Genomic DNA, 13,355 nt, shown 5'->3' on the forward strand with positions numbered 1-13,355 from the left:
TAACAGAAGGAAGAACGAGAGGGGTAAAGAGAGATACGTAGTAGTAACAGAGGAAGAACGGGAGGGGGAAAAAGTGATAGAGAAAGAGATAGAGTAGCGTCAGAAAATATAAAGTTGAAAAAACTACTTACAACAGGGATGACGCAGGCGTTCGATCATGTAAAACAAATAATAAATGAGTATATGCATATATACGTACAGGTATGTGCATACCTACGTCTACTTGTATATATAGGTGCATATCTGGGTACAGGACATTGCAAACAAAACGTAGACAAGAAAATAATAATAATATATATATATATATATATATGTATGTATGTGTGTGTATGTTTGTGCATCTGTGTTTGTCTCCCCAATATCGCTTGACAACAGTGTGTTTACATCCCCATAACTGAGCAGTTCGGCAAAAAGAAACAATAGAATAAGTACTAGGCTTACAAAGAATAAGTCTTGGGCTCAATTTGCACGACTAAAGGCGGTGCTCCAGCATGGCTGCAGTCAAATGACTGAAACAAATAAAAGAATATATATATTTGTGTGTGTGTGTGAGAGAGAGAGAGAGAGAGAGAGAAAGAGAGAATTTTTTATATACTGGTGTAAACCAGTGCATCAAATTACATCCCTTTATTTTAAAAAAAAAGGGTAAAAACTTGGGCTTTCAATAAATAGAAGCAGATAAGTATCAGACTGAGAAAAATACTAATATCATTATCATCAACTAAGACTCTTGTAGGCACTGCCTCAGCACACCCACAACTCAATTACTAAAAGCAGTGAAAGAACATAAAATAATACCAAAAAATGTTATTTGCACTTTGTACAGTGAGATCTGAAACAATAATCTGCATATCTATTCTTAATACATTCCTGCAGACTCAAATGCAAACATACTAGTCACTGTTGTATACATCACAGAACAACTTCTCCCTTTTACGATAAAAAAAGTGTTCATAACACACTTGGCTGATTGGTGTAAGGGATTCTGGGATAACTGTGTTTCAACATATTGTGTCTTATCAGCCAGAAGTTGGCAGATAACAGTGCTGATCAGAAAATAAGTTGTTCGCTGAAATTATAAACAAAGTCACTGGCTTGTTTAGGCTAAAAAAATCCTGGGTATTTCTGGCTTATGTGACACATGTTGAAATACTGGTATCCTAGAATCCCTTGCACTAACGAGCTTAGTGTATTATGAACACACTGTCATCTGTCATCATAAAAGGAAGAAGTTGTTTTCCTGTGACATACACAATAGTGACTAGCATATTTGCATTAAAAATAAATATGCAAGTTATTGTTGATATAAGATACTTAATAATGAAAAATTTTATTGGCAACTTTTTAATTTTCGATCAACACCACACACATACACATAAATGAGCCTTTGAAGGGTTACTCAGCCTATAAGAAATAGCAGTCAAATTTTCCCCAAATTACATGTTATTAGAAAAATAAATAAATAAATAAATAAATGAATAAACATATTTTTCAGTCTTAGATACAAAGAATTCCTATCCAAGATGCAGGCCTAGGCATGGTTTTATTTAGAAAACCACCCACTTGCCCATGCATATACGTCAGTTCACTCTATGCCACCAATGTTGTCTAAGAAAAAGGCAAAGGTTAATGTAGTGTGGCACCAGTGTCATTGCAGATGTTGCCATCAGACACCACAAAGCATTTTATGCAGCACTCTAACAATTCCGTTGATACTCTCATACTCTGACTGGCATGTTATTAATCAACCTCAAAAAGATGAAGAGCAAAGTTGACTTCAGTGGGATTTGAACTTACAGCACAGAGAGTCAGAGCAAATACTGTAAGGCACTCTATTCAGTGCTCTAATGCAGGGGTTTTCAAACTGTGGTCCGCGGACCAAAGGGGGTCTGCAAGGACAAGACAGGGGGTCCATGGACAGAAAATACTTTTTATGGGCAATTTGATTTTATATATATTTTTTAATCGAAATCTTTTAATTGACAATAAACCTATTTGTTAAATACTGTTAAATAAATAAATGTAAAAATATATGCTAAGGTAAAGCCTGAAATATAAAGGGGTCCGCAAGTCAAAAAGTTTGAAAACCCCTGCTCTAATGATTCTGCCAATTCATCATTTTAGAGACACTCAATAAAAGACAGGATGGTCATACCTTCTGTTATAAGTACGCTTGATTTTTGCTACCCTAGGGCTAAATAACAACGATAACAACATAGATATATCTATGTGGTTAAATCTCTATTAAGGCCAAGTCTTGTTGAGATTCATTTTGCTTTTCATCTTTCCATGGTTAATAAAAATTAGTATCAATAGTATATTGTATAGAGGTTGATTCAATCAATTCTTTGCTGCATATTTATGACCCAGACCTAAAGTTTAAAATGTGTGAGCATCTCACATAATATAATACAGTAAGATGTAAAACTTTTATTTAACTGAGACTATATATGCAATCAGAAGACAAAAAAATTTCGTCTAAGAATGTTTAAAATATAAAAGCAAACAAGGGAGATAATGCCAATAATATCAACCAATTAAAATTTTCAGAAAATAAAGAGGCACAGGCTTGGTTGTGTAGCAAGAAGCTTACTTCCCAACCACATGGTCCTAAGTTCAATCCCATTGCATGGTACCCTGGGCAAGTGCCTTCTACTATAGCCCTGAGAAAGCTTTATGAATGGATTTGGCAGGCAGAAACTGAAAGAAACTTGTGTGTATATATATATAAGTGTGAGTGTGTGTGTGCATGTATCACCGTATTCTAGCTCTGACATCACATGATATTTGTAAAGCAAGTGTCATTGTAATGCAAGTGGTGTCCTTTGTTTTCAATATTTTGTGATGACATGTCTGGTGTTGGGGAAATATTATCATGCTTGGAAACAGATGGGGGTGCTGGCATCAGAAAGAGCATCCAGCAGTAGAAAATCCATCCCAACAAATTCAATCCGACTCATGCAGGCATGGAAAAATAGATATGAAAGCAATGCTGATGATGATGATGATGATGATGATGACAGATGATGCTGATAAGAATGCTTTTTGTTTTCAAAGCCAGCTAGTGAAAGCAATGGATTCTTAATAAGTCTGCTTAGTAAATTATAGTCTATTCAGTTAGCAAGTGATTGCTATATATAGGAACAGAGGCAATGTAATGATGTTAGTTATGAATATAAACATTAAAGCTGAGATGAAAAAAAAAATAAATAAATAAAAAAGAAACTCAGGGGAGCTTCCTGCATACTTCACATACCAGAGGGTTACACATATATGATATAGCAAGTTGAAAAACTTCAATCAACCAAAATTATCCAGGCAATTAACAAACAAAAACTCCCTGAATGAGTGATTACAATCTAAAACAATAAGCAGGGAATAATTCCAATAATATCAGCCAATCAAAATTTTTAATAAAGAAAGATGACATAGGAGTGAATTAGGTTGGCACTCCATCGGTTACGACGACAAGGGTTCCAGTTGATCCGATCAACGGAACAACCTGCTCGTAAAATTAACGTGCAAGTGGCTGAGCACTCCACAGACACGTGTACCCTTAACGTAGTTCTCGGGGGAGATTCAGCGTGACACAGAGTGTGACAAGGTTGGCCCTTTGAAATACAGGCACAACAGAAACAGGAAGTAAGAGTGAGAGAAAGAGTACAGCAGGGTTCGCCACCACCCCCTACCGGAGCCTCGTGGAGCTTTAGGTGTTTTCGTTCAATAAACACTCACAACGCCCGGTCTGAGAATCGAAACCGTGATCCTACGAACGCGAGTCTGCTGCCCTAACCACTGGGCCATTGCGCTTCCACGAGTGAATTAGAAATCAGTACTTTTATTGCTGGGAAGGCAGTAGAGATAGGAGTGAGGCAAGAGGGTTATCTCACTAAATGTATAGTTTTGTTTCATTTTTATGCCCCTTTCTTCATGACAGTTCAGGTTAGACAAGTATATTGTTGAGGCATTGTTTTGCAGTCAGATGTCCTGCCTGCTGAAAACCCTTAACTGTTTTTCAATTGAGTGCACAAGCTATTGGTAGAAGCAGTATGTAATATTCGGAACACCTTGAAGAACTTCAGCTTCTAGACACATATTATATTATAAATCCTTTAAAGCATATATTATATTATATATTAATTATTAATATAATGTTAAAATAATATTATAGATACTAAATCATAAAATTAATATTGACATTTGATTTTACAATATATTTTTTACTGTTTCCCTACAAATTTGAATTTCTAAAATTTACTTTTACTCTTTTACTCGTTTCAGTCATTTGACCATGGCCATGCTGGAGCACTGCCTTTAGTCGAGCAAATCGACCCCAGGACTTATTATTTGTAAGCCTAGTACTTATTCTATCGGTCTCTTTTGCCAAACTGCTAAGTTATGGGGACGTAAACACACCACCATCGGTTGTCAAGCGATGTTGAGGGGACAAACACATACACCCACATAATATATATACATACATATATACGACGGGCTTCTTTCAGTTTCTGTCTACCAAATCCACTCACAAGGCTTTAGTTGGCCCAAGACTATAGTAAAAGATACTCGCCCAAGGTGCCACGCAGTGGGAATGAACTCGGAACCATGTGGTCGGTAAACAAGCTACTTACCACACAGCCACTCCTGCACCTGTGTATGATGCTTACAGTACCTAGGTTTCCCAAGTGGTCACCCATCTAAGTACTCACTAGGGTCGATGTTGCTTAACTTCGGTGATCAGACGAGAACCGGTGCTTTTAACTTCCATTATTTTATTTCCAGGTCATGTCACCTGTAGCCAAACTGCCCAACAAGATCCAGGGGAAGGAACAAGCCTACCTTGAGACTGCTGCCAACAGTTGCTGTGATGAACTTTAGGTTCAACTGCAGCCCCATGGTTGACGCACTTTTGGCAGGCATCAACAAAAGGTTTAGGACCCTCCTGGAGGATGAGAAATGCCATCTGGCTGCTGCTCTCCATCCAGGTTTCGCCTCATCTGGTTGAATAAGTATGACAACACCAAAGTTGTCAAGGTGAAGAAAAACATGGAAGGTAAGGTTGAAGAGGCCATGAGACAGGAGTCTGATGAAGTGAGCAGCAACAGTGGAGACAGCAACAACAAAAAGTAGGAGGATGACTTCTTCAGTGGTGTCACCCAACCAAAAGAGAGCAGCAAGAGCCACAGGTCACTCAAGGACAAGGCCCAGAATTTGGTCAAGACTTGGTTGGAGACCATATCAAAGGACTTGCTGACAGATGCTGCTTTCTTGAGTGAGCAAGTGTTGGTGAACCTGTTCATTAAGTTCAACATAGCCATCCCCTCCAGTGCTGCAGTGGAGTGTTTGTTCTCAATGGGCAAATCTAAGAAAACTTTGACTTTGACTAGCTAATTTTCATGAAGGGCAACATGGATATCATGAACAAAATGGAGAATGAGAAAAAGAGGAAAAATTAAATTATGTTTATATTGTTTTTCATTATTTTTATTTTTATTTTTTTATGGCCACTTTATCAATAAACTTTTTTAGTTTAATACTGTGTTTCATTTAAGTTTTTTTAATATTTTTTTTACCCTTTTCTGGCTCTAAAAGCCTTTAAAAACCTTTTAAAAAGGGCCAAAACTATGAAATCAGCCTTTTTAAAGTCTTTTAAAAATTAAAACTATAAAATCAGCATTTTTTAACTCTAAAGCAAAAAAAAAAAAAAAAAAAAAAAAAACTAGTCTTTTGGTTCTAAAGTCCTTAAAAAGGCCAAAAGCAGGCTGATCTTATAGTTTTGGCACTTTTTAAAAGTGTTTTTATGTGGATTTAGAGCAAAAACTGATTTTCTGATTTTTCTATAATAAAAATTAACGTTAATGGTTTATCAATAACTTCCATTACATTTTTAAAGAATTAACTGATTAACGGTCATCAAAGTTAACTTTTTGGTTAATGGATTAATAGTTAACAAAGTTAACTTTTCAATTAACGGTGCCCACCTTTGGTAAGTAGTGCGATTTAATGCTCATTCTACATCCAAATGCTTGCAAACTCAAAAGCTGCTCCTCCACAATCTCTTGATAGTTACCAGATTTCCTGTTTCCAAGGAAATTCCACACCACATCAGAGAAGGCATTCCAAGCTCTAGCCTCCAACAAACACACTCATTGTTGTAATGAAATGTAGATCCCTAAGGAGTGTTCTTATTTGAGGTCCATGAAATATTCCTGCCTTCTTCTCATCACTGAGACTTGGAAAGGTTGTACATATATATCTGTAGCAGTCTCCACTGTGATCAATTGCTTTAATGAACTGCTTCATCACACCAAGTTTCAATACAGATTTTGCAAACTTTATGAGAAGCCCAGGTTTTGTTCTGGTCTTCAAGTGTTACTTTGAAGTAAGCAAGATACACCTTCTTGACAAAGTTATTAATGTTTGCGCCTTTGAGCCTGTGAAGTTTTCACAGACGTAACAGAAGATATCGGGGTCATTACAGCACGTCCTTCTTTTTGATGTTGTATCCATAACTAGATCACAGTAGTTCAGTTCACAAGTGAAAAGAAGAAGGGTTTTACAGCAAAACTCAGCTTGTACATATTCAAAATTAGCATGACAATCCAGCCAAAATTCTCGCAAATAGTGGTGTAAAGTTAACTTTTGCTATGCTCCAGGTAAATAAAGATATATACCGATGGCACAAAAATGTGATGTGATAGAACAAAGCTGAGGTTAATTTTTGATTCAACACTCTATGCCAGAAAATTTTATATTGTTGACCAGTGTATTTTTAAAAAATAATTGAAATAATTGAAATATTTGAAATAATTGAAATAATTGAAATATTTAGTGTATAATTATATTTTGAATTTTTTTTTATTAAACGTTTTTGTTACATGTATTAACTAAATACACAATTTGAAAAATAAACACAAAATATAGCTCAACAAACAAAAATAGAGCATAATATAAGTTGAAACTCAACACAGATTATAACCAACCAAACACACTGAACTAAGTAAAACGAGATGAAATATTTCATTTAATGTAAGTAAAATGTTAACAGGCTGCAATGGGAATTCATGTAGTATATTACTGGTATTTATGATTATGCATTACAGAAGAGGGGAGGGGTAGATTTTATCATCAAACAGCAAGAATATGGAAGATAGGTAAAGACAAGAATAAAAAATTTTAAACGTAATGTAATTGCATAAAAGAGAAATGAGAGACTGAAAAAAAAAACAGACGAATATAGAAACAGGGCGCAGGGATATGAGTGTTATACTTCCGCTTTGGTTTGTTATGTCTGGAACCAACAGGAAAAAGAAGGTAAATAAGGAAAACAGATGAAAACAAAAAGGAAGATGAAAAGAAAATTTATGTAGAAAGAAGGAAGAAACTAATTCAAAAGGGAAGATAAAATACATTTGTCTTGAGAAAAGAATAAGATATGATATACTATTAGATGGAAAGAGAGTGAGAGAGAAAAATAGTAGAAAGAAAGAAAGTAGTAGTAGTAGTAGTAGTGGTGGTGGTGGTGGTAGTGGTGATAGAAGAAGAAGAAGAGAATTAGTAAAAGACAGTGGTAAGAATACAAAGAGGGGTAACGTTAAGAACGGGAGAGTATTACAGAAGGAATAATGTCAAAAGAGGGTGGGTAATACAGAAAGAATAATGTAAAGAAAGGGGGAGTAGTACAGAAAAAGTAATATTAAAACAGAGTGAGTAATGTTAAAGAGAGGGATGGGATGCAGAGAGAAATGACATGGTAACAGAGCAAAGAGGGAGAGGAAAAGGTCAACAGCAGTTCAAATAAAGTCTAACGTGTATTCTGTAATAAAGTGAGTGAAGTGAAAGACTAAAAGCCTATTCACGTGGCTCTCGTTTTGTGTATACTCTGACAAAAATAAAGAGGAAAAAGCCAACGTCACGCATTTTGGAAAAGACACGATAACAAGACAAACAACAGCAAACATATAAACGAACTTTATATATTTTCTGAAATGTCGTCGTCAGTTGACAGCAAGATGGACCTGAAGGCTGGACATCCACCTGCAGGTAAATAAATAAATAGAATTATTATTATTATGGTTTATTATCCCGTCTGGGTTTTTTGCTGCAGTCAAAGTACTGTGATCGATTCAATCAATTTATGCCCGCCTCCCCCAAAAATGTGGCTTTGTGCCAATGTTAGAATTCATTATTGTTTTTATTTCTGTTAGTGAAATTCTGAGAGCGAAAAATTACTTAGCAAAACCTTGAGGCAGTGTATTATAACGCAATTTAATAATTTGTTCACTGAGTAAACATTAGGGTTATCCTTCATAAAACGGTTGGTAAACTCAGAAAATAAAATAACAGAAACCAGAAAGCATTGCTGCAGTCAAGTTACTTGTGGTCGATTCAATCAATTTCTGCCCGCCTCCCAAAAATGTGACTTTGTGCCAATGTTAGAATTCATTATTATTGTTTTTATTTCTGTTAGCGGAATGCTGAGAGTAAAAAAATCACTTATTAAAACCTCGAAACTGTATTATAACGCAATTTAATAATTTGTTAACTCAGTAAACATGTGAGTGGTCCTTCATAAAACGGTTGTAAACTCAAAATGAAATACAATTCTTCATAAAACGGTTGTAAACTCGAAATAAAAAACAATCAGAAACCAAAATGCATTACAAGCAACGAATGTCATTAAATTGCTTAAAGAAACCAACAATAATACTTCTTGCAAGCGTATTAAATCATGGTTTATTTAAAGTATAAAATATGTAAGTGTATGAAATAACATTGTTTGATCGATTGAAGTGATTGCACCTGATTCTTGTAGAGACCACAAAACAAGAAATTGTACTTGTAACCCCCCCAAAACAAAATATTTTTTATGATTACATATTTCGTATTTACAAACAAAATAAATCATTAAATGTGTACACATCGTTTGTGTTTGTATTGTAGTTTAGGTTTGAATTTTCTTGAAGGGTCATCCTATAACTAGCTTGTTTTTTACCCGAACAAGGAACATTAGCACACAGTAACGTCTCTGGGCCGTTCTTATTTTGCTGTCGAACCGATTTAACTGATGTTGGGCCCAGCCAAAGTCTTTTCACACCATTGCTTGAATAAGAAAATGAGTGTGCTTCTCTGTAGCCTCTCGATGTACTAGAAATAGTAACCGAATATCACTCAAATCACACCCCACGATCGTAGATAGTAAGATAGCATTGGATGATGTAGTCCCCATGCTGTACTTGATGGAAAACGGGGTGGTCATGGAGAGAACGCTATTGCTCATGTCTGCTCAGTCAAAGCCGAACAACGTTAAATATTTTCCTTTTAAAAGACAGCTTTGCCCTCTAAGCATCATTATTTACCCCTCCCCCATTTTGTTTTTGTTTATATTTTACCGATGATCATACGTTTACCTACATTATGTGACTAAATTCGAATGTCGTCATTATTTAGCATCTCCCCAGGTCAACTCGATTGTGCTGAAGTGAATAAACGACGTGTCAGTCATGATCAACGCATCTTATTTTCAGACGTATTCTGTCTGGACTATATTATACAATGTGTCCATTGTTTAGGATTACAGTTTGAAGGAAATTTCGTTTGGCTGCTGTTTCTAGCGGGGTCGAGCGACCACATAGTAACTTCTCTTGTTGGCTCGTTGAATATTTGTTTGGATGACTTCTTGTATGTTTGTAGATGAATTCGAACAGTTTTGCAGGATTTTGTGTAATATAAGAACGTCGATGTGTATCGTGCATACAAGATTGGTGTATTTTGAATATGTACATGAATATGGAACTTGAAAAAGTCCATGTAACTTGATATTCGAGAAGACACCACAGAGCTTAGAACGCATAAATCTAACCTAAATGGTTTATTTAGATATTAAAAATATCAACTAATCTATGTAAATTGTGTGTGTATAAAATGTAAAATATACATTAATGTATGTATACATACTGGCCTATTTTGAAACTCGATGTAAACATGCTTTAAAAAAAAAACCCGAACCTATTTATAACTAATTATTATTATTTTTTTGTTTAAAGGAACTTTAAAAACTGACCCATTTGTTTGTAATCATGTCCTTTCTTTTCCCTTATGTTGGTTAGATATAGCTTAAATATTATTAACTTCTACCTATTCATGATTGTTTTGCTTTTCCCTTTTAAAAAGTTCTCCCTCCATTAATGTAAACAATCGACATCTCTTTCACTCGGGCAAATGTTTGTGCATATTTTATTTTCTACCGAGTTTGTATGCTTATGTATTTATATAGTTTCCTTTCCATTGTTAATGAAGTATGAATTACGATATTTTAGCTTCGTTTGGTACAACGTTATGTATAGTTAACTGTGCAATATGTTACATGTTCGCCAGCATAAAACAAAAAGGAAACCGCCTTTGTACCACGTGGTTACAAGCTGACCCTCTTGTGAAAATTTACGTTAGAATATGTATTTAATATTTGTCAGATTTTTCGAAGTTAATACATTTGTTAGTATGGCTTTTTAAAAAATTTTGGCGAATTAAAGGAGGATTACTTTCTTGTCAACTTTTTTGAAGTTGTATAAGTGGATGCGTTTGTTTGTACTTTAGGTATATTTCTTTAACCAAGTCTTGGGCAAACTGCGGCCCGTGAGATTTTCTGAATGGTACGCCTAACGAAAAATTACGATGAATATCTTTTAATAGTGTGACCTGCCTCGAAAAAGGTTATCCATGTCTGCAACCTCTATTTAGTTGTATCTCTAATATTCACCGACAGTTAATTGTTCCAACATCTGTTATTTTAGATTGAGGATGCCTATCCTTACGTCACCCCTCAGGGAATATCCACTATTCGTCTTGACTCTCGCGCTCCCACAGCCAAGATGCAAAGGAAGATAATTTTCTTATCGCCAACCCCCGACAACTACTAGTAACCTCCTCTCGCATACGTATTCCTGATGGACACTGTCACATGTGGTCTCTTTCTCACAACCAAACCTAGCCTTTGCCAACTCATTCACCTTAGAAACACCTATCAGATCGTCCATCTACTGCTTAATCACGACTATTCGCCACGTACCCACATACTGTGCACCCCCACTTTGGATCTTTGGTATTTCAAACGTTGGCAAGCAATATACCGTCCCAAATCTCTCACGTGCACTTATAGGTGCAATAAACAGACAGAGAAGTGAATCTAACGGATTTTGTGTGTTATTTTAAATGGCTTATAAACACCTTCCACGCTGCAATTGTTTTCGTTCCAGCACACGATCTCAGATCAGGTCACTTGCTATGCAAGTGCATCTCCGTAATGGCCTATAACGTCTGAGAAAAATTATCCACTTTTACATAGACGGGTTTTATCTACCACTGTTAATTCCTATGTGCCTTCTTTCATCGCACAATGTACAAGCTCCCGAAACGACTGTCGATTCTTTTGGCTCCTTGTCAAAGGATTTCCAGCGACTTAACGGATTTTGCCCAGCTTTCATTCTTCAGTCATCTAAACCACTACTCTCGACTAGAAAGTCTTTTTTTCCCGCCAGCTTTGAGTTCTATTCTACACTGTATACACTGGACAAACCTCCTCGAACTTTCTTCACTCTACCATGCTTACCGCAACATATACTAGCAAATGCCAAGTGCAAGAATGTCTTCAGTTACTTCAAACCATCAAAGTTAGCCTCTTTCTTTGCTCTATCTGTGCATGGCTCAGTATTTAGAGCGTCATGCTCACAATCATGATGTTATGAGTTCGATTTCCGGACCGGGCTATGTGTTGTGTTCTTGAACAAGACACTTTATTTCATGTTATTCTAATTCACTCAGCTGTAAAAATGAGTTGTGACGTCACTGGTGCCAAGCTGTATCAGCCTAAGCCTTTCCTTTGGATAACACTGGTGGCGTGGAGAGGGGAGGCTGGTATGCATAGGCGAGTGCTGGTCTTCCATAAACAGCCTTGCCCAGACTTGTGCCTCGGAGGGTAACTTTCTAGGTGTAATCCCATATTCATTCATGGCTGAAGGGGGTCTTTACCCTTTATCTTTTCCAAACTCTTCGATATCTCTGCAGTGATCTATCCCAAGTTTTCAAGATGTGTAAGTGTGTACCATTCTTGAGAAGAGCAATTGCTCTGATTCTGTCAACTATTGATCTATAGTTCTCATTTCCAAAAAGTTTGATTGAAGCAATTGTTAATAATTATCTTCTCAGATATCATCAGTCTCTCTCTCCTTCACTTATGACTACCAATATATCTTCCATAAAACTAGAGCTACTGGAGATCTGCTTTCCTACATCACTAGTTATAATATTGTGATTTACATCAACAAAGCCTTTGGTAGTGTCAGGCAAATCTCTTAGCAAGGCTGCCTGTTTATAGGTTCCATATATTTCTCATCTCTTGATAGGAAGCACTTCCTTTGAGAGTGTACTGTGTCATAGTGTGTATTGCTGAAATTTTCTTTGGACCACACTCTGTCACTCTGGTGTGTGCCAAGGTTTGGTTATGTGACTCAAACTCTTCCTTCCTTACTTAAATGACCAAGTTACCAAAATCTCCAACAAAGACCAGCCTATTCCCTAACTTCTGCACACTGACTCCTTCCATATGCAGCCTAGCCAACTCGTGCTAAACTAGTTCTATTTTCATGAACATGTAAACTTTCTCTAAATGCACAAGGACACAGTGTACATATCAAGGCAATATCTTGTGTAACTTAACCTTTCTAGTCTGAGACAACATACAAGTAAAATTTTGAAAGTCACTACAAATGCTAGACTTCACAATCTTTAATAATCTGTCCTGGCAGTTATCTTTTCATGACATGGTAAAATCTTAATTCCAAAGACTAACCTTGCTTCTTAAAGTCAGAAAATACTTCAGCCTTGGATAATTGTTGTCTCTACAAAACTTAAATCAGATCCAGAGTGAAATACTTCTCCAATATCTGGTGCTGCCACTACTCATATGAATATTGTACACCATATCCCTAAAAAGAGCCACATGACTGATTGGTATCATCATCATCATCATCATCATCATCATCATCATCGTTTAACGTCCGCCTTCCATGCTAGCATGGATTGGACGATTTGACTGAGGACTGGTGAAACCGGATGGCAACACCAGGCTCCAATCTAATTTGGCAGAGTTTCTACAGCTGGATGCCCTTCCTAACGCCAACCACTCAGAGAGTGTAGTGGGTGCTTTTACGTGTCACCCGCATGAAGGCCAGTCAGGCGGTACTGGCAAGGGCCACGCTCAAAATGGTGTCTTTTATGTGCCACCCGCACAAGAGCCAGTCCAGGGGCACTGGCAACGATCTCACTTGGTCTCACTTGGCTTGCCGGGTCTTCTCACA

General features: G+C 36.5%; 1 protein-coding gene across 1 annotated transcript in view; it reads left to right on the forward strand.

The window, feature by feature from the left end:
- Positions 1–7,622: 7,622 nt before the first annotated feature.
- Positions 7,623–13,355, forward strand: part of LOC106870265 (death-associated protein 1) — a 41,045-nt gene continuing 35,312 nt past the window's right edge. Inside the window, exon 1 of the mRNA XM_014916283.2 lies at positions 7,623–8,043. Within this exon, the coding sequence (XP_014771769.1) occupies positions 7,989–8,043 (55 nt within the window). The 5' untranslated portion in view covers positions 7,623–7,988. The remainder of the gene's footprint in view (positions 8,044–13,355) is intronic.

The sequence above is a fragment of the Octopus bimaculoides genome, chromosome 3 (assembly GCF_001194135.2).
Source record: "Octopus bimaculoides isolate UCB-OBI-ISO-001 chromosome 3, ASM119413v2, whole genome shotgun sequence".
Classification (NCBI taxonomy): Eukaryota; Metazoa; Mollusca; class Cephalopoda; order Octopoda; family Octopodidae; genus Octopus; species Octopus bimaculoides.